This window comes from Larus michahellis, chromosome 7 (assembly GCF_964199755.1).
Source record: "Larus michahellis chromosome 7, bLarMic1.1, whole genome shotgun sequence".
In the NCBI taxonomy this organism is placed as follows: domain Eukaryota; kingdom Metazoa; phylum Chordata; class Aves; order Charadriiformes; family Laridae; genus Larus; species Larus michahellis.
In genome coordinates, this window is record NC_133902.1 from 52792661 (window position 1) to 52814550 (window position 21890).

General features: G+C 37.7%; 1 protein-coding gene across 2 annotated transcripts in view; it reads left to right on the plus strand.

Moving 5' to 3' along the window:
• The window catches only part of MGAT5 (alpha-1,6-mannosylglycoprotein 6-beta-N-acetylglucosaminyltransferase), a 129711-nt gene that overhangs the window by 65391 nt on the left and 42430 nt on the right, over positions 1-21890 (plus strand). For both annotated transcript variants that reach the window (XM_074595015.1, XM_074595016.1), the window contains 6 exons: positions 2499-2575; positions 3989-4078; positions 15436-15507; positions 16619-16780; positions 18443-18612; positions 19502-19636. In XM_074595015.1, coding sequence (XP_074451116.1) covers positions 2499-2575; positions 3989-4078; positions 15436-15507; positions 16619-16780; positions 18443-18612; positions 19502-19636 — 706 coding nt within the window. The remainder of the gene's footprint in view (positions 1-2498; positions 2576-3988; positions 4079-15435; positions 15508-16618; positions 16781-18442; positions 18613-19501; positions 19637-21890) is intronic.

The window sequence follows — 21890 nt, forward strand, 5'->3', positions numbered from 1 at the left end:
TTTTCAACTTTCGACAAATAAGGAACTGAAGGAGTAACATGAAGTCTAAGGAGGAATGGCCATCTTGCAGAGGAGGATTGTTTAGCCTGGGGCGAGCAGTGCAAAGGCTGGATGTTATGCTTCCTTCAGTGGCCTTGCTAGGCTCTGCCAGCAGCACCTCCTGCAGCCACAGGCCCTCGGGAACTGTCGTTCCCACCTCTGCTTTGCTTCCTTCTCTGGTGCCAATCCAAAAATTGTTTCTGGTTTAAAGTAATATTTTTGGGCAAGAACTATTTTTAATATATCAGTGGTCCAGCCAAGAGTCAAGTGAAAGGTAGTGCTGGCATGGTGAGGGGTGGGTAGTGGCTGAGGAAGGATACCCCTTAAAAAAAGCACTGCTGCAGTGGAAAAGGTATGTGGAAATGCATGCCGATTATCATTAAAAATACCTTCTCTTTAAGGGTTTAATAAATTGTTTCTTACCTTTCTGAAAATTGCTAATTACAGTTAGTTGGTTCTATGAATAGTAGCTACAGGAGGGAAGAAAAAAAACCTTTGAGCATGGTAAGTGTAACTTGTCCAGGTGCAGCTGAAATTGATAGAGAGACATGTTTGATTGAATAGAATTACCCAGATGTTCAGAATTTTCAACACTAAGTTCTGCAGTGAACTTTCCCTGTGATTGAACTGCATCTCTGGTGTTATATCATAGATTTAAGATGTCTTTTATGTTTTTGGAAGATCTGAATTTGACATGCCTTATAGAAAGCTCTGTACTTATTTTGTATTCACGCTTATGAGTTTGTAAAAAAAAAAAAAAAAAAAAAAAGAAAAAAGCCCACAGTCCAGACCATACAGCTCTTCTAATGGCATTGTATCGATTACTGAAAATTGCCATAATTTAACCATGCCTCTTTTCGGTGTAAGGTAGGTTTGTTACTGTTTGATCTCAGGCACTGATTTCTGTGTGATTCAAGTGGAAGGTCTGATTCCTGAACTGTAGTAAAGCAAAAAGTCCCACTGTTATCTAGCTGCACTGACTGAATTTAGAACATACTTTTAAATTGTTAATGTCTCTACGTATGCTCTGTATGTTCTCACTTGGAGCAGAAACCAGAGTCATAGATGTCGCTGGTCTAGTCTGCAAGAATCGTATAAGGGTAAGAAGATAAGGGAGAATATTTTGAAAGTGCTTATTGATTTGAAATTACAAAGTCATCTTAAAAACTACTTTGCTTCAGTGTTACTGTCAGTGGCAGTACAGCTCAGTTTGTCAAATTACTGCTGCTGCAGAGACTGCCAAATAAGTGTCTTCTTCCTGGCACAATTCTTCTTTCCCCATCAGTTCCATTTTGCAATGCTTCACTCACATTTCACGTTTTATCTTTAAAAGAAACTATGTGCAAAAACATGGAAAATATTCATATAAACCAGGAGGTGGTTTTCGTATATAATACAATGTTCTAACTTTTACCCACTGATCTTGGATACTTGTCCTACTCTATTCTAATGCTGCAGCCTTTTTTTTTTCCCCCCCCGAGATCTCTAATTAGCATATTCTGGGAGAAGTCATGCACTATAACTGCCATAGCATGAAACGTTCCTGGGTTGATGGATAGCTGGCTTTAATGATCTTGATTCTTGCCTATGGGAAAAGCCAGAAATGATGCAGGTATAATTTAGATAACTCTGGGATGAACTACCTAAATTGAAAACCTTATCTTCCGCTGCCTTTGGCACGAATCTCTGCACCATGTTAATAATTTTCTTGCCTTAAAGGCCTGCGTTAGAGGGTTCTTCTAAGTTCTTAGAAGAAGGTCCCGTCCTGGGGTTGATGTGGTAATGCCCTTTAAAACTGCTTCTTTTTCCTTGGCTCATGGGCTAGAAGTGTTGCTCTGTATTACCCTCTTTAATGTGTTGCAACGATCTAGAGTGACAAAATTTTAAAATAGGCAAAAAAGAACAGAATTCTTGGGAGACCATAGGAGATTTTTCTCATGAGATGTGATGTAGTGCTACTCAGTTGTAAATTTAGATCATATTGCAACACCTGTTAATCGGGTCATATATTCGATGCCAAGCTGCACATCATGGGTATTTCATAATATGATAACAGAACTTGAAAAACTAGGTTTTATGTTTAAGAGCAAAATATATCTTACAAATGTTTGACAATTGGAAACAAATTCTTCCAATTTAGTAGTTTTAAGCAAACTTCACTTAGGAAGATATTTTACTTTTTATTATTCTCGGTATGGATTAGCTTAATTTTTAAGTCTTCATAGACCAGTTTTTGTAATTCATCACTTTTACTGCAAGTCAGAGTTGAAATCTATGAAACCATTTTATTCTATAGTCAGAAGAGAGCATGCTGAGTTTTAATGTTATAACAAATATTACACAGTAGGGCTCTTCAGTCAGTCTGGATTGTGGATTCATGAAAATGAAAGGAAGGATTCATTAGGCTATCTGTCAGAACTGTAAAATTAAATTCACTTATGGTCTATGTTTCTCTTTAGATCTCATAAATGGAGCCCAAGAACAGTGTGAATTGCCTCCTATGGATGGTTTTCCTCACTGTGAAGGGAAAATAAAGGTAAGTGAACTGTTTTTAATCTTATTATGTGTGTTCTGTTAAAAAGTGAACATAAGTTGTAAAAGGTCACTACTCAGACAATGGCATAAACCAAGAACAACTAGGTCAAAAAAGACGATATTTAGAAGCCCGCGTCAGTACAGTATTGCTCACTTCAGGCCTTTAATACTACTTCTGCAAAGAAATAAAGTGGCATCCTATTAAGACAGGAATAAAATGTCATATTATATTCAAATGCTACATTATTTAATAAAATGCCTTATTATTTGAATGCCATCTTGTTATTCAGAAACTTTGTTTTTGAAAAGCCCTGTTTTCTTCCCCATTATGAGTCATTTGGCATTCCCCTACCCCAGGACTGGGATTCTGTGTGTACCTCACTCCAGCCCTCTCCCCGTTTCAGCAAGACGCTTGTTTACACTTCTTTCCCCTCTTTGCCAACAGCTCTGTCCGGTTCCTCCTTCCTCTTTTCCGTTCAAAGCATTTCTGCTCACAGGCGAGGTGCTGCACTAAGTGTGCAACCAGAACTTCGGGGTTCACAGTTGATTCCACATAAATCCTATATTTTACTAATAATGCAGTTGGAAAGGCCAAATATTGAAAGCCATCAAACTTTGGTTGGAAAGACTGAAAAACAAAGAAAACCCCCAACGAACTTGCAGAGGTGGAGGTAACTGGGGTTTTTTGTCCCCAAGGTACATCTCAAATGTAAGGATACTGTTTTAGTAGTAGGGGACAAAAGTAAAATTGCTGGACACTTAAATATCAAGTATCACAATTTATTTATGAAAGTGAAAACAAATAACAACTAAAGTATATGTGAAATTATGCTGTCTTTTTTCTCTAAATAAAATTCTTAGACAATAGTATTAAAAATTAATCTGTAAGTTTTAAATCTTGTGTCTGTGTTTTGATCCATTTTGACAAACTGGCTGCATAGTGACTATGTAATGCATTATCTGAATATTAAAATATGAATTAAAATTAATTACTTCTGCAGAAATGGCAGATTCTTGGCAGAATCAGGCAGATTTCAATCTTGATAACTGAAATGATCTGTTAAATTCCAGTGCAAGCGTAAAGGGGGGGGACGACAATGCAGTCAGCTCCAGCCACACCCAAATGTCTGGATCCTGATTATATTCTCCTTTTGATATTTGTCTCTGCTTGCCCGGCTACCAGTTCGTATAAACTGTGCTCACAGCTGGTATGTAGTTACTTCTCCAACATAGCTGAATACAGAGCTGCAGTATGCTGCAAAATATGAATAAAATTCATTTTTTGTTATTTGTGATATCTAGTTGGATACAGTCGCTTTGCAGCTTTCCCCTGTTATTCCTGAGTTGTGTGAAATAATATGGAGTTATTATGTGGTGCTTAAACCTAACAGACTGTGGTTTTGTTCTGTTACAGTGGATGAAAGATATGTGGCGATCGGATCCCTGTTACGCAAGTTACGGTGTAGATGGGTCCACGTGCTCCTTTTTTATTTACCTCAGTGAGGTCAGTAATCTTTTAATCTGCAGAGGGGGAACATCATACTGCCTCCATATTTTTGGTAACTGTTTGCAAACTTTTCTCAAAAGAAATCATAACTTTCTTCAGAAAAATTCCTATAAAGAGGAAAAAGCTATTAAAACAGAATTATTATGCAGTGTGTTGCTATTAATCATAAGTCTTCCAGGGATTTCTAGCCTGGAGAATTCTGGTGTTTATAACTGAAGTGATGTAAGCAGCAACTCTCCAGGGAGTCCATGCTAGGTATCCTGTTAAACCGAAATACAAAGTTCAGTCATAGAGCCTTGCCTCTGAACACTTCTTTCTGTTGCTTTCTATGTAGCTCCTGAGTAGTAATAGGGAGGCATTTTAGGGGAGGCATTTGGAATGTAAAATTTGGAAAGTGGAGTTAGATGGTACATCCTCCTAAGTAGCATGGCTGCTTCCTGCTTGGAGGCTGTTTGTGAATTGCAGTTTGTAAGCAGAAAACAAAATAACCTGAAAGTCACATTTTTGAGTGAAGTTGCAGACGTACTGACTAAAGCTTATGGTACCTGTCAGAACCAAAGGCCCAGTTTTGTACACAAATGAGTAAGGTGCTTGGCCTGCTGGTTTTTGTACAGTCTTCCTGTTTCCTTGTTTGACAAGAACGAATTTTGTTAATCAGTTATTATGAGCTCTATTACTGGCTTGTAGTGTGTGTGCCAAAACAGCCGGGTGTATTTGGTCACTGACCTCTTCTTTCTTATTAGTAAAATTCTGATAACTTACAGCAACTGATCTTGGAAGTGGTCTTGGCATCTGGTGGCTTACTGCTTGTTAAGAACTGCAAGAGCCAATGTGGCTGCAGAAATGCAAACGAATATTAAATTTGTAGTTTCTGCAGGACTGGGGGATGGGGCTGGGTTTTTAAATTACGTATCTGAGATTAAAACGGTAAGTCTATTATATAAGTAACTCAGTTGTAATGAAAGCACTTTCTGTTAATTTACTCAGTTGACTGTCATTGAACTTTAGGGGGCATTGCTTGAATCAGTAGTAATAGTTAAATGCATATCCAAAACACGTGTCTGAAGAAACAAATAAGGCTGCGTTGAATCATAAATTTGACTCATTCCATTGCTAGTACCAAGGGTTGATTTATTTATGGGCTATAAAGCTAGGAAAGGAAAAGATACAGGATGACTACGTTATTTAGCCTGTTATTTTTCATAGAAGCTAGAGATATGGTTTCATAATCATCTTAAGTAGATCTAAGTTTCTACTAAAAGGTTATGTTTTATCATCAGTGGAGTTATGTTCATGCATATATATATAGTACTCTGTCAACCAGCAGGTGCTTCACGTTTTTAATGCAGATGTATCTTAAAAATGAAGATACGTGCCAACTGAATATGGGAATCTAATATTCTTAAATGACATTTATTACTTTGTAATTCTGTTAAATCACAGTATTTTCTGTGACAATCTTCTCTGATCATTAGTTTTGAAAACTCAGTTGATGCGGTTAGTTTTTTGGTAATTGATCTTTCAGCTCATCCTCATGGCAAAATGCAAGCAGATTTACAGAGGCAAAATGGTTGTTTTTTCAAGGGTCTAAGGATTTGAAATTTTTCTTTAAGCAGCAATATTGAATTTGAGCAACTTCTCATTTTGTGATGGAAGAACAGTACAATTAGTTAATGTGTATATTTGGTAACTTCAGGCAAAGGTCTTGTACTTTTTTTTTTTAAGTGCTTTCCCATGACTGAGTGTAAAACTCATATTGGGTGAGCGTGTTATTAACCTTCAGTTTAAATTTGGCATTCTTAATCCTATGATTAATTCCATGATTAATGTCCAGCAGCAGAGGTTGAAAGCTTAAATGTTTGCAAATGCAAGCATGAAATGAAATTCTAATAACACTACAATGATGTGGATTTATGAGGTGTGCTGGCTGCTAGGGATAACTTGGAAATGCTGTTGTGAGAGTAATTTGTCAAAGTGGACAGTGATGAAGAGTTGACAGTTTATACTATGGTTGCACAGCTGAATGATAAATGTGTCTACAGAGCTCTCAAGTCAAAACTGCTGATTTGAAATATTAAAATGCATATAGGGTACTGGAAGGGTTTTACTGTTAAGATTTTTCTTTTTTACTTTAAGGTTGCCGTATAGGAGTAAGACGGTTGTTTACACATGCTCTGTGTGAAAAGGCATTATATGCATCAAATTACGGACAACCTCAGTTTGAAAAGACAGAATATGCATCAAATAGTGCATATGTCTACTTTTGCTCTTAAAATCACCTCTACAATCTAGTGCAACAAGTAACTGTGCTCTTTCGTACTCTTTTGGGATCTGCTTTTTTCTCCTGAAGCAGTTCAGTTAGGGTATTCTGTTATGCTCGTCTAGCACTCTTTGTAATACAATTTTAAACTTGTAAACAAAGGGGCCCGAAATACTACATTTTGGTGTGTAATATGGGTCAGAACCACAGAGACGCAAAGTAACTTGCCTACAGTTTATGCAAAGGTTTAGAAACAAAGCTTGGAATAAACCCCAGTCTTTGCGTGTCTGTCATGTGCCCTTGTTATGTTTCCACCACGTGTGTCTGCAAAATAGAAACGGCACAGTCAAAATCCAGGCTGCCACAAGCCTTCTCTTTTGAAAAGCCTGCACCGAGTGTATTAGCAGTTCTGCCTCCTCTGGTTCCCGTTGGATGGCACTCCAGCAGGAACACAGCCACAGCTACCTGAACTTCTCCACTTCTCTGCTTCTGTCTTGGCTGCTTGAGCAGAAGGGGAGGGATTGTATCAGCAGAAGGAAAGCAAGAAGCAGTCCAGCACATTCACGGAATCGTGGAATTTCAGAGTTGGAAGGGACCTCCAGAGATCATCTAGTCCAACTCCCCTGCTTAAAGCAGGATTGCCTAGAGCACGTTACTCAGGACTGCATCCAGACGGGTCTTGAAAATCTCCAGAGAAGGAGACTCCACAACCTCCCTGGGCAGCCTGTTCCAGTGCTCTGTCACCCTCACCGTAAAGAAGTTTTTTCTCATATTTGATCGGAACTTCCTATGTTCCAGCTTGTGCCCGTTACCCCTCGTCCTGTTACTGGGAACCACTGAAAAGAGTCTGGCTCCATCCTCCTTAAACCCACCCTTTAGATACCTGTAAACATTAATAAGGTCTCCCCTCAGCCTTCTCTTCTCCGGGCTAAAGAGTCCCAGCTCTCTCAGCCTTTCCTCATAGGGACGATGCTCCAGTCCCTCAATCACCTTTGTTGCCCTACGCTGGACTCTCTCCAGTAGTTCCCTGTCTCTCTTGAACTGGGGAGCCCAACCATCCCCTAAACAGACTTGCAGATAAAGCTGCAAGAATTTTTGCACTTCTGTCTTGCTGTTTTGCTGCAGGCACTGGATCAATCCTGTTGGATAATATGCAACTGTGTAGTCCTCATAACGCTAATTGAGCTGGAGCCTTTGGAGACTGGAGGAGACACAAATGGCCTGAATAGCAAAACCAGATTTGCATTCTCTTGAATTACAGAGCAAGACAGGGGTTAGAAAAATTGAAAAGCAAGTTAACTCTAAGGTTTCTGGATAGCTGGTACTTGTTTCTTTTTAACTGTGATACAAACTTGCCTATTGAGAGGAGTTATTCCTTTTAAACTTAGCATTTAGTTATGAAAAAGTCAGTTGTTTAACACTTGTAATGTCACTGGCACAGTTATAATTTTCACGGATGGCATTGCCTCTGGGGAGAAATGTGAAAAAATTAATTTCTAGACAGTACAAAAATATATTTCACTGCAAAATGTCAGTCTGTAGCTGAAGAATGACGCTTTTAAAAATATCTGCTAGAAAATGAATTTTTCGCACAGTTTCCCAGCTCTACCAAAAAAAAACCAACCCCAAACCAGTGGAGGGGTCTTATCGCTACTTTTCTTTGTCTAGATATGTGCTTTCTTTGAGAGAACTGCCTGCTGCACGGGAGCGGGACTGCTGCTGTGCCTGCTGCTCAGCCAGTAGCTGTGGTGCAAGTTACCACCGCCCAGGGGTCACTACATTGGCACTTACCTGCTGGAGCTGGGAGGGTCTCATTCAAATCCCAGGCTTTGGATCTCCAGCTCGCCTTTCAGGTGCAAGTGTAATTTTTGGTACCCATCTTGGAAGTGGACCCAAGGCTTCAAAAGAATCATAGAATCGTAGAATGGTTTGTGTTGGAAGGGACCTTAAAGATCATGTAGTTCTAATCCCCTGCCCTGGGTAGGGACACCTCCCACTAGACCAGGCTGCTCAAAGCCCCATCCAGCCTGGCCTTGAACACCTCCAGGGATGGGGCAGCCACAGCTTCTCTGGGCAACCTGTGCCAGTGCCTCACCACCCTCACAGTAAAGAATTTCTTCCTGATATCTAATCTAAATCTGCCCTCTTCCAGTTTGAAGCCATTACCCATCACCCTATCAATGAATCAAAAGACTAAAACCGTTTCAAACACCAGTCTTTGAGGTTTCTCTAGCTTGTGCGTGTGCTAGTGTACCACTAGAGAGAAGTCTTGTTTCCAGTCCTTCAGACTTGATGGAAACAGAATGCATGGTTTGGTTGCAGGAGTATTTTTCTTTACAGTGTTAATTTTGTTTTGAGGGATAAAGCAGAAAAATGCAAACTGAAGGTGATTTTGAATGCGGGTTTTTTTCCAGAATGTAAGTTGTAGTCTGAGGCACATTTTAGTGAAAACACCAGGGAATAATAATTATACAGGTTCCTCAAATCCTTGTGGTTTTGCTAGTTTACTGCAGTTTGCTCATGTCTGTGTGGAAGTCCCCTTTCCACAACTTCTGCTGCATGTGTAAGTGAATTTCTGACACTAAGGCAAGTTAATGATTTGCATTTCTTCAGTGTAATGTCACGTCAAAGCACCTTCTTTGAATTCTGTGCAATTACTCAGAAAATTGACAAAAATAGTATTGTTGTCTGAAATGTAAAACAACAAAAGCTCAAACTCATTTAGTCATCTTACATGTGTTCCTAAGGAATTGAAATGCTGATGGTAGTCAGCACTTTGTCCCCAAATCATCCATTATTGTATTGTCCTGGATTTGGGAGATTTGGACTCAGTTATCTTTTCTACTTCTGTTACTTTAAACTGGGATTGGTCTTTTTCTATCTTGTTGGAAAAGGCGTAGATGCCAGTGTAAGAGAGGAATCAAATTTAGTGCACGTTACTGAAGTTAAGTAAGAGACCATTTGTTGATTGATGGTTATGTATAAAATGTCATGTTGCAGTGTCACTGGGGCTGCGGGTACCAAACACCTTATGTTTGAGATTGCCTTTGGAAATGCTCCTCCATTTCACTAAGCAGGCAAACAGTCATCTTGCACACTGCAGATTTTGTAGCACCTTCAAAATGACTACTTACCACTGAGGAAATGCTAAATAAAATATAGGTATTACAGCTTCTAGAGGAGTTGAGAAAGTCACCTTCCCAGTGGGAGCAGTTCTTTCGCATCAAATTCTCAAATGGATTTTCTAAGTGAACATTAGGAGTTCTCTTCTCTGCCTGCCTTCATAGTACCTAATACATTTAAAGATGCACCTTCTTCCACCATATGCAGCACTGCTTGTTTTGTTTTGGGTTTTTTTTTTGTTGTTTCCCACTCTGGGACTGGCCTAACAGCAGCACTTCACCATGGATAGAAGTACACCGAGCAATAATGCTGTTCCCCTGATACACAAAGAAAGGTGCTTTGGTTTCCCCATAGATGGGCTGCACCTGCCCTTCAGAAGAGTCCAAAACGAAGATTATCCCAGGTGTTTAGAGAGAGTACCCTTCAGCTTCTGCTGTATTAAACTCCCGCTATGACTCTTCAAAAGCTTAAAGGACTTCCTGAAATTTTGGATGTGGAGAGCTGCTGGCAGAGTATACTGTCATTCCGTTTGGAGGATGCTCAGACTACCTCAGTGCTGCAGTTTGCCAGGTTCTTATAACTGTGCTTGAAGTACTTGCTCTTAATACGTGTGAGTGCTGCAACCTTCACTTCCCTTCTGTGTCACTCTCTTTCTGAGGAAGAGTTACTGAACAGATACCTGCAAAGCTTCTATAAAACACACTCTTCTGCTTTCTTAGGTTTGGTTGGTTGGTTTTTTTCGTGTTAACTCACTTACCATTAAGCTACATAAAGTTAACGTTACTGTGAGAGTTGACTGTCTCTTATAAGGGACCAGAGAAACTCCTGACTTCAGTTTAAGCAGAATCTAGGCATTCACACCCCAAAGCAGTTTGGAACACTGACTTCTCACTAACGTCTGGAATCATGAAGCACTTGTTTTGAACTTCTAAACTACCATGCAGCCTAACCCTATGGAGCTAGCTATATATACTCTAGACACTGCTGTCTCCTGCAGTTCGAAACCAAGTAGGGAACACTTGACTTCTCAGGTGGACCTAGTTTCTTGAGCATGATCAAAGACTACCTAATGCAATTGATTAGTATTGAGTTCAAAACTAGGTACAGGAAGAACAGCTGGCCTTATTCAAAAATATGATGGTACGAAGATAAATATAGTGTGTTCTAAATAACAGCTTAGCGTTTATATCACGTATCCAAAAAATGGTCGGTCTTCAAATCTGCAGTTGTTGCTTCCCAACAATCTTCAACTGCTAATCTGTAGTCTAATATCACATCCTTCCTCTTAAATCATGAGCATGACAGTGTAACGGTTGCTATGGAGAGAATAAGCTGGAGAAAGAACTGATGCTAACCCAGCGAGAAGAAGGTTTTCCTGAAAAGGGGGAAGAATCCTGGTTCCTTCTTGGTAAACAACTTCAGTGTTTTGTCTTAAATGACCAAATGAAATGCATAAACAAGTTGAAGAGCAGGATCTAAATGAACACCACTGCTCTCCTTCCACTTGCCTCAGACTTAGGGCTTGTTGCTTGGGCGTATTCTGTACCTAAACAAATGCAAAGCTGAAGTACTTGTGTACTTCTGGTGGAGATTTCATCTAGACCCACTTTAGCGTTATCATAATCCTTTCTGTCATCATTGCCAATGACAGGGAAAAGGTGGGTATGCATGGAGCAATACCAGATTTCTAACTGTGTACTGCAGCCTTAGCACATGCTATATTATATTCCTGTTTATAATCATATACATACACATCTATACACACATTTATATGTATACACACACATTTGTATGTATACACACACACACTTCTTTTCCCATTGTATATGTTATTTAATCACAAATATTCCTAGCCCAGGACAAGCTACATTTTAATGGTGTTGCATTTACTGCAGACTTTGTTATGAACAACCAAAGCAGGTTTTTTGACCCTCGTCCCCCTGTCACCCTGTTCTGTGTTAGGAGCTTCCAGAAAATGTGTTGCAAAATGAAGTCCCTAATTCTTCTCGCCACGTTTCCTGCCCTGTCTCTGCCTCGTCCCTGTTAGTTTCATTGAAAGCTGATAGGCTTTCTTTAGGCAATTTGGGAGCAAGGGCAGAAAAGCAAATTCCAGGCACCACGTGTTTACACAGACTGTTTGTTCACTGTTCGTGCTTATTTGTCGCACAAGACGAAGGAGGTTGAAGGTGTCAAGTCAATCTGAGCAGTGTTAGACATTCCTTACTTTTCTTTCTCCCACATCTATGGCTGGAAGTTAGTACTCACTGAAGTAAAACCTGACTTCTACTTATCTCACATCAATAAGTCTGAGAAAAATGTATTAAGTTTTCACTGGTATTTCTTGGAAAAAGATAATTTCATGAGCGTCCTCCTGGATTTTTCAATAACTATAGCACCCACCTTTGTTTTCTCTTGGCAGTGGTTAATAGTCTGAATCTGAGAATAGCTGCAGAACTTGTTCAGAAATGATGAGTACAACTAGAGTTGCTATTGTGGGCCATATTTGGGTCATGCAAGGCCACCAGGAAAATTACTTCACCACGTAGGTTTCATATTTAGTTATAGGCATCCTTGTGGTGTTCCGTATTGGAAACCTTGAAGTGATTAGCTGAAGTGGCAATACTTAGTTCTTAAAAAAACCCCACCAGCCCACTTCCTAGCTCATCTGAAGCTCTCATGAAACTGTAGATCCTGCCAAGAGCTGCAATTAGAAGTAGTTCCTAGGCTTAGAGGTGAGAGATTGCATGTTCTGGTCAGGGAGCGCTTAAGTGCTCAGTTTGAATTGCATTCTGGTGCACTGGGCAAGAGAGGAAGGCCAAGTCATGGAAGAGCAAGGGGAAGAGCAGAAAGTGGTTGTGTTGAAAAACGCCAACAATATGGTTATTTAAATTAATTGCAACAGAAGTTGTATGATACTGTGTACCATTACATGTGGCTAAATCAAGAGGAACACAAAGTTCATTTTGCCGCTTGTCTGGGTTGGTGCGAATGGTTTCTTTTAATTCTGACGTGAATTATTGAGTGCTATTTTTTACAGGATTTTTAAGCAGTCTTTACTGAGGCTTTGTACTGTTAGAGACCTTAATTTTACATAGTGCAATGCAAAAATACAGTTAACTGGAAGCTTTTTATTTGAAATACATATAAAAATGCAGTTGCTGTGGTTTTGAGGAAAGCAGCAATAAAATTTAGTAGCCTGCTAAATATCTTGTATAAGTAACGTCGAATCAGCAGGCTTTTTAATTCTGTAGTAGAAGTCAATGCTATCATCTCCTTTTCCAACAGTTCTACAAAGGCTGTTTCTCAAGTCTTGGCTATCTTGTGTAGTTGTGTCTCCCTTTCACCAAAGCGTATATAGACTGTTGGTCATCTCTTATTCTCACTGAACAGGGATGCAAGACCCAGAGATGGAGAGAAATCTCTCTGTTCCCTCTGAAAACCTTGTTTTTGTTGGAATTGTGATATTTCTTGAGTACTAGACACCTCTAAATACAGAAGTTACAACTTGTGTAGGCTTCCCTGCTGTGGTTTTTCACTTCTGCTTTCTTCGCTCTGTATCTACCTGACAATATCTACTGTAATCTCAAAGTGTCTTCTGGTGCATGAGCTTCGGTGTCGAGTGTTTGCATGTTCTGCCCTCTGCCATCACTCTAATCGTATCCTGATTTTCCTCTCAATTTCTCTTGGAACTATGACTTATTAATTCCAGTTGATTCTTTAATTATCTGCAAAATTATCTCATGTTCTGAACAACAGAATTTGTGTTAGCATTTTGGCTGGTTTTGCTATCATATTGTTTCCAGCTTAGGGGCATGTATACCCCTGATCTTTTTTGCCCAAGAATACCTGAAATTCACTGTTAAAGTAATCTTCATTTGGCTGGTCTGTCAGACAGTATTTTGCCTCTCGATCCTCACTTTCCCTTGTGTCAATACGTTAAATTAATAAGGTTTTTTCCTTCTTTCCCCTTCCCATGGTATGTCTGACTCGTTTGCTTCATCTTTGTTTTCTTGGTGTTCTTAGTAATTATTATCCTCCCATCTAACAGCTCTTGTGAGCCACAGTTCTTGTGGCTCATAAAAATAGCACAATTCCTTCGTTTTTCTATAAGACAATGCCGATGCATTCTTCCCAGTGCATTTATTGGTCCTGAAAATAACAAAACAACTGGAATACTTTGAAGAGTATGTGTTTAAAAATCCTCTGGTCCGTTAAGTTGGTCTTTCCAATGAAAAGAGGAATTGCTTGAATATCAGTAGGGAAAAATGCGCACTCTGCGTACACTGGTATTAATTTGAGTCTATTCCCTAGGTGTTTACTTGTGATTAGAATTACTATAATTTAATTTAGACTAGAAGGAATATTTCTAAAAGCAGAAAAGAGCTATATTTGTTTTTCAGTCAGCAAGGCGTGCAGCTGACTGTCCTTGGCAGCTCTGAAAAATCTTCAGTTCCTTTAGGATGCCTGATGGTGTGATGTGAAATACAGGAATCCAGAAAAGGGGCGCATACAGTAGTCCTTGAAATGTCATATCTTAATTTAGATCCGTTTTAATGCTAGGAATAATTCAAAATCATTTATACTATTAAAAAAAAAAAAAAAAGATTGTGTATGATTTGTAATATGGAGTTTGCAACTCTTTTCAACCCGTGTTTCCACAATTTATGTTAGTAAACGTTAGGATTGTTAATTGCTCCCATTTCTAGTATGTTTCCGGAGTTGGAGACCACTCTTTTCAAACCAAATGTTTTCAAATGAGGTTGATCAAGTCACTGCTTTCAAATGTTGTATTAAATATATTGAGTAGATTAAGTCATAGCATTCAAATTAATGCTTTTATATAATTTGTCTGAGGAACATAAGCTTGATGCATTTCTTCTCTTTAATGAGGTTATGATGTCTATTAATTTATTTTCACGTGATTGGTCTTCTAGGCAATCATTTGGTATGATCCTAAGCTTTTAATCTCTAATGCTTCAGGCTTACTGCAGCATGATTAAGCTAAAATTGTGTTTTGACAGGTCTGTGACTGGAGGAACCATAAGAGCAACTCCGACTTCTAATTTGGCTTCTAATTCTCTGGGAGCTGGGAACTTAATCAGTAGTGATGGGATATCTTAACCGGCCTATAAATTTTTGCATTTCTCCCTTTTCACAGTACAGTTATGTTTCTGTTTACATGGGTTTGCCTCCAACAGTGAGATTCCTTTTTCCCCAAAGCAATTTCTTAAGGCACATGAATAATAAAGATTCTGCAGGACAAGCAAGATCCCTAGGGAAAGCACAGGGAGTGTTCAGTGACTTGCATCCATTTCCTGTTTCTTCCCTCGCTACCAGCTGTTGTACTTTTTTTTTTTTTTCCCTTAGTAGACAGTAGTGGAAGTATTGCATTTGCACTGATGATGTTTCTCTAAGAATTACAGGTATTAGTACTTATGGATGTTGTTAGTTATACCCTTCAAATAGGACAGTTTTGGTTTTAGTCTTCTTCCAACTTTTTGTCTAGATTGCTACAAGGTAGAGCTTTGATCCTTGGGTTTTATTAGACTTTGCCTTTTTATAAAGATATTCTAGGGAGATGGGAAATGTTCCAAAATACATATTATTTTTTTTTAAGGTCTAGAAACTTAGTGCTTTTTCAAAACATTTAGGTACTGCTCAGAGAAACAGTATTTAGTGCATTCAACAGCTGACTCTGTCTTGGAAGGGTTTTACCTCCTGTATTCATTATCCTGAATGAATATCTAAATGCCACTTTTGGTTGCAAATTTGCAAGGTTAAAATAGTATGGAATTGCAAAAAGTCTTCTTAAGCTTTTCTTGCAAAAAGCAGTTTTACCTTGCAGTGACTTACTAATCAGCTGATGCCTTACTTAAGCCTTAGAAAGGTGTAATATAAAGGCGGTAAGAGACTTTGGTAGACCAGCTGGAATTAGAATAGAATGTTTTATTTTCATGTGGTTGTTTTACAGGTTGAAAACTGGTGTCCTCGTTTACCTTGGAGAGCAAAGAATCCTAATGAAGAAACCGATCAAAAAACAGTGGTAAGAACAAGATTAAAATACGAGAAATAATTCAGTAATTGGGATTCACGCAAAAGATCCTAGAATCCTGCGCCACATAAATGCTAATAAGACTAGAATTTACCATTTTTATTCCTCAGCTCCTCAAAACTGAAGGGGAACATCCTTGACTATATATTTATATATATATATGTAGCTCATCATGTAGTTTCTCCAGTTGGTATACTGCACTGCAGTCCTGGTGGTAGATTTCCATGAAAAACACTTTTGTGTTTAAATCTATGAAATATTGTACACAGATACTGAGGAAAAATTATAAATCCACGCACTGTTCACTAATGTTAAGTGACCGTATGTGAAAGTGTTCATTTTTATCATCCCATAAATCTGGGCCTTATATAGAAAAATGCCTTAATGGAAGGGCCTTATATACACTTCGATTTTCTAGTAACATTTTGACTACTCCTAATTTTTTTCCTTTAAAAACTCTACAGCATGCAGAGTTGTTTCTAAACTGTTATAGCCTAATTGTATAGCACTTAAGTATTTTTTAAGATAATTGCTGGGCTGTATATGAACATTGCTTACATAGTTTTGATATAGGCTGTCTTATTTTGTAAAACCAATTGTTTTTATATCGGTCTAGCTTTAAAATTAGTATTTCCTTTAAAATTTATACTCTAGTAACATTTTTCCCTTCATGGTATAATAGGAGAATTCCTTGTATTTGGAAGATTCATGATGTACATCAATCTTCAGCGTACTGTTCTGATTTTATATTGTGTTTTAGAGATAATTTAACCTCATTTTGAAGCATATGAACAAAACCAAATCTTGTACTGCAGGACTAAATACATTGTGAAACATTGCAAACATATTCTGGGGCTACCAAATACTATTAATAAAAATAACAGTAATTTATGTGGTTTAGAAGTGTCTATTTAAAGATACCTTAAATGTTTGAACTAAAATCTCAACTTGACTTAAGCATTAGGAGTGTGGGTTTCTTTGCTTTTTTTAATGAGGAATGTAAAGCACAGAGCTCACATTTGAGAAGTTTTTTCACTTCTGGAAAGTACACTATCTGAAGAATAACTAATGTTTTGGGGTTTGTTTAATGCTATAATTGAAGGCTGAAATTCGTATCAACTTTGATAATCTCTACAAAATGATGTCACGACATGAGGAATTCAGGTGGATGATGTTACGCATCAGACGAATGGCTGATACCTGGATTGAAGCAATTAAATCACTTGCAGAAAAACAAAATTTGGAGAAGAGAAAAAGAAAAAAGGTAAATTAAAACATTTTTCATTCCTGCCACTTGCAGTCATATAGGTTCTTTTAAGCTTCCCTTTCCAGAAGTAACTTCAGAGTGGAAATACCAAATATGTCTAAAAGGCTTGTGTTTTATACTTGTGCCTCTTTTCAAGAAGTGTTTCACTGTTTGAAATTACTGTTACGATGTGTATTTGCTTTACAAATAGTTTTACATATTTCCCATAAGTCAACCTTTGGGTAAGTTTTCTGACCTCTTTAATTTTGGATAAAATAGAGAATATGTAGAAGTTTCTAGATGGAGAAACTGTGAATTTACTGCAAGCTGATGACACTGAAGTGTTTTACATCGTTGTAGAAAACAACAATTGTACATCATCTTTGTCCAAAATTGAGACTTTCAGTGGTGCATTTCTGTTTTGGATTTGAGTAGACTTGAAGTTAACTTTGGATTGGATCAGTTTAAGTCTCCGGTAATGTGTTCAGTGTAAACACCGTGAGATTCTTGAAGTGAAAAGTTCTGTTTTATCTGATTTTTTTTTTATTTTTTTTTTTAAATTACCTCAACTAGTTAAGATAAAGCCAAAAGTTATAAACACAACACTGGGTTTCCCCTCCTGCCTTGTTCTTACTGGAGCCAGTCCTGGCACAGTCATGTTTCTACCCTCTCTTAGCCTGGCTGGCTGCAGCTCAGCGCCTTGCTTGAGGTTCTCAATCCTCACGTGAGGTCTAGGCTCCGTGCTGCAGCTCTAATGTCTGTCACATACCACACTCCTGGGGTAGGCTCCCCCTCTGTCAAGGAGCAAGCCCTCTCTTTCAAGCAGCCCTCCAGCCTGTTTTATTAAAGAAACATAGCAACTGAGAATACGTGAACTCAAGAACAAACAGAAGCAGTGCTGTCCTGCACAGGCAGTTTCGTTGGGATGCTCTGGGGCTTATTCTTTACTTTTAAAAGTCCTTTGAGGTTGCTCTGTAAAAGATATGATGATTTCATTTTAATATGTCCGGTTCGGTTCTGGGAGCTGCAAGAGATTAGAACAAAATGGTTTTTTGAATACTCTTCTTTATAAAGAGTGAGGGGAAAAGGTTTTTGGTGTTTGGGAGTTATTATATTTGACAATCGTATGTGTCACAGTCCAGGTATGTAGTAAAGTGTTTGGAATTCCTGTGCTTCATTAGAAAGGCAAGCACAGATTTCAAGGAACTACAGAGAAAGCTCTCTCCATTGGCAAGGGAGAGGAGAGGTTCAGAAAGCATCCTACTACTCTTAAGCAGTCTTCCCAAATTCTTAATGTTCACAACAGTATATCCTTCCTTAACTATACTGTCTTACATAAGCAAGTATATCCTACTTGGGAATATACATGGTTATTCAATCAAAATGAGTTAACAACTTTCTGTGCAGAATTACAGATTATTTTGTCAATAATGCCGATTTTGGGTGTTTGTTTAATTACTGATCTGGTGGCAGATAATAGTTCAAAACAATGCAGTAACATTCTTATAATTACTGTTCTAGAGATCCATTGCAAAATTAAATTATTGGGGTGGGAGTAATGGATTTTTTTTGTTGATTTTTTTGGCCATAGTTGTAGTTTAATAGAAAGAAAAAATGCTGTGAGATATAATAGTTGCATGTTTAATGTTGATAACTCTAACATATGACTTTCCTTTCCAGATTCTTGTTCATCTGGGGCTTTTGACAAAAGAATCTGGATTCAAAATTGCAGAAAATGCGTTTAGCGGTGGCCCACTTGGTGAATTAGTCCAGTGGAGTGATTTAATTACATCTCTCTACTTACTGGGCCATGACATCAGGATTTCAGCTTCACTGGCAGAGCTCAAGGAGTAAGGAGATTACTTTCACTTTTGAAACTGGAATAAAAAAAATGAATTGTAAACTCTTGAAGCTTCTATTAACAGTATATAATTTCTTGAAGCATAAAATGAAAGTGATAATTCACTCAAACAGACGATAAGATTATTTTCATGAGCTAAGTATATGTGCTATGAAAAGGATAATGTGTTTTCATTGTAGCTTCAGGCTCCCGAGACTTCATAAATGAATGTTGTAAAATTCAAACTAAGCAGCTTATTCTTTAACATTCCAGGTGCTTTAACCACCTGCAATAGGAAATGTTAGAGACTATGTCCTCTTCTTCAGTTTCTGCTATTCTTCACTCAGTGTCTCATTTTAAAATGAAGGTTTAAATCCTTCAAACACGTTACTTTTGATGTAGTTAATTGCTTCTGTTAGGTCATATTGCTGCCTCACTCATCTTTGTCTTGCTTTGCCATACTAGTTCAGCATTAGGCATAAAACACCACTTTTAAGCTTGAGCACATACGCTTTTTCCGCAGCTTTCACTTTTTTATAACAAACATGACAGCATCATTTCATAGAGGGCTCTTATATTATAAAGCTGTCAATAGAAGTCAGAAATTATTTCAAATAATTTCAGAGCACACTATTTTTAAACATTCCAACCATATTACTCCCCTGTCTAAACTAGATGAGGTTTCTAGTGAAAATGAGCTCTTTACTGATGTATAAACAGTTCTTTGATAAATGCTGAGCATCTTTAGCAGTTGAATGTTCTCACGTGGTTCCTGATTTGGAAAAAATTAGAGGAAGGCGCTTTTGTAAAGGGGAATACTTGGTATAAATAGTATTACAGCATCTATTCAAGGTATTTGGAAAGTAATGTTTTTCCATATTCCTTCTTTCTTTGTTTAGGATTATGAAGAAAGTTGTTGGTAACAGATCTGGCTGCCCCACCCAGGGGGATAAAGTTGTAGAACTCATTTACATTGATATTGTGGGACTCACTCAGTTTAAGAAAACCCTTGGTCCATCCTGGGTGCATTACCAGTAAGTGTAACACGTATTTGACCTCTTAACTGCTTTGTTAAAGAGCTTTTGTTGAATAACATATGTCAAAATACTGAGGTAGGTACATCCATGTGAATTTGAATTTATTTAAAACTAAAAATGTGGTTCTCTGTTGTCTTTCACTCTTAGGAATAAAAGGGCTATTACCTGTTTGTTGCATACCATCTTTATCCCACACAGCAAGTTTGGGATTCTTGGATTCAGACATTTTTAATCTTACTGAATTATATTATCTTGTTGAGTCATCATCTTTGCCTTTCTTTCCCTCCCTTCTTTACCTTTCTCCTCATCCCCACACTTTGTTCTGTAAATTAGTAGATGAGTTGAGAGATAATTGGATTTTGTTGTATAGTTGGAATACCAAAGGCATGTTTTGTTTGTTAGTGTTTGTAGCCATACTGGATTGATGATTGTGGAGCTTTATCTATTTTAATTCTATTACCCAACAACCACAACGCAATTTTTTCTGTTCCATCCCTTAAAATGCTGGGCAGAGAGTTGTCTTCAGGGGTAGGTCTAAAGAATGAATCTGGTAACTGTAGTTGTTGTTACTTCTGTAATCTATAAACATCTTTCCATTAGAAATGGAAGATGGTAGTGTCAAGAAATTACTTTATACAGCCTTCTTAGTGTCTGCAGTTCTAGAACCGCATTTCTCTTTGTCAATAACTTTAAATCAGCAAGCCTCGCGTGTGTTGTACGAATACATAGCAGCATGAAATAAAACCAAATCTCAATTACTGACTTTGATTTTTCTATACCTAATCGAATTAGCTGTGTTTCATGATCCATAAAGTTCAGTAAATCCGACTTGAAGGAAGGTATTGAAAGGCGTTCACTGCAGGCAGAAAAATTGTTTTCTTTCTACCTCAGGATTTTCTAGAGCATTGGATCTTTTCAGCGTAATTTTAAATGAAAGTACTGTGATCAATGTTGCAGATTAGATTATTCTTACTCTCTTTTTTGAAGCAGAGGAGTAAACGGATATTCTGGTTTTTAGGAGCCTGCTAATAAAGATAATCCCATTTTCCACTGAGCTACAGTTGGTTGTGTGCCTGCCAGATGTAATTGTCACCAGGCGATCACCTACATACAGTATTGTGGTCAGGATATAAAACCATACTTATAAATTTAAAATGTTTCTTCCCTTTTGCTTTCAATTTCCCACTTGGTATATTCTGTAATGAAGATATGGAAATACACCATGACATTCAGATTATTAGATTAGCTCTTCAATTTTTCTTGCTTATTTCATGAATCATTAAATCATAAATTGTCAATCTGTTTTTCATTGATTCCTAATTTGTCATAATGACCAACTTTTTCTGGTTTAGGAGAGCAGAATTAAAATTAACTCTAAATAAATACCTTAGGATAGTATAGGAGTTTTTGTTAGGCTTTTGAAGAAGAAAAAAATTACTTAATGCCTCTCTTCTGCAACACTGCATTTTATGGGATGGAAGGGGACCTCATCTAGTCCATACCCTTGCTGAAAAGTAGATTGGATGTATTTGTCCTTCTTGACAGATTTTTGCTTAATCTTTTACTGGAGACTCCAAAAGATGCCCCAGCCGTTATTTTATATTGTTACAGTTTTCTTTAAAATGTTTTTCTTGGCCCAATTTCTTGCAACCTGCGCGTCGTTACTGCTTATTCTATTATGGTTCTGGGGAATAAATTACTTCCTTCCCCTCTCTGCCAGCTTCTAGAACATCTTATATACTGATTTTCCTTCAGTTTGCTTTTCTTCAAAAGAAATTTAGAGGTTTGGATCATTCCTTATAATTCAGGTTTTATAGATCTTTCATCAAGCTTATTGCATTTGTTGGGAATCTCTCTAATAATTTCTTCAAGTTCAGTGTACAAAATGGGGTCCAGAGTCTAGCAGAGACTACCAGAATTGATTAGAGTAGAATAATTAATTCATAGCTTCGTGCAGGCTATGTCCTATTTGAGAATCCTCTTGCAATCTTTTTTTTTTCTCTCAACATCATGAGTTACCTCATAAATTTTGTTATTAAAATATTTTTAAGTTAAAACTAGCAGGTCCAGTGTAAGCATAATTACACATCTTTGTTTAATTCATTCCAGTAAAATAAACATTATCACAAATAAAGCTGTCTTACAACCCTTGTTCTTTACAAACTTCACTTTCTCACTCAGTTGTATTTATTGTCAGTAGGAATAATTCTTTGTCTTGAAAGAAGCGTTTTGTTTTATGCTATATATTTTT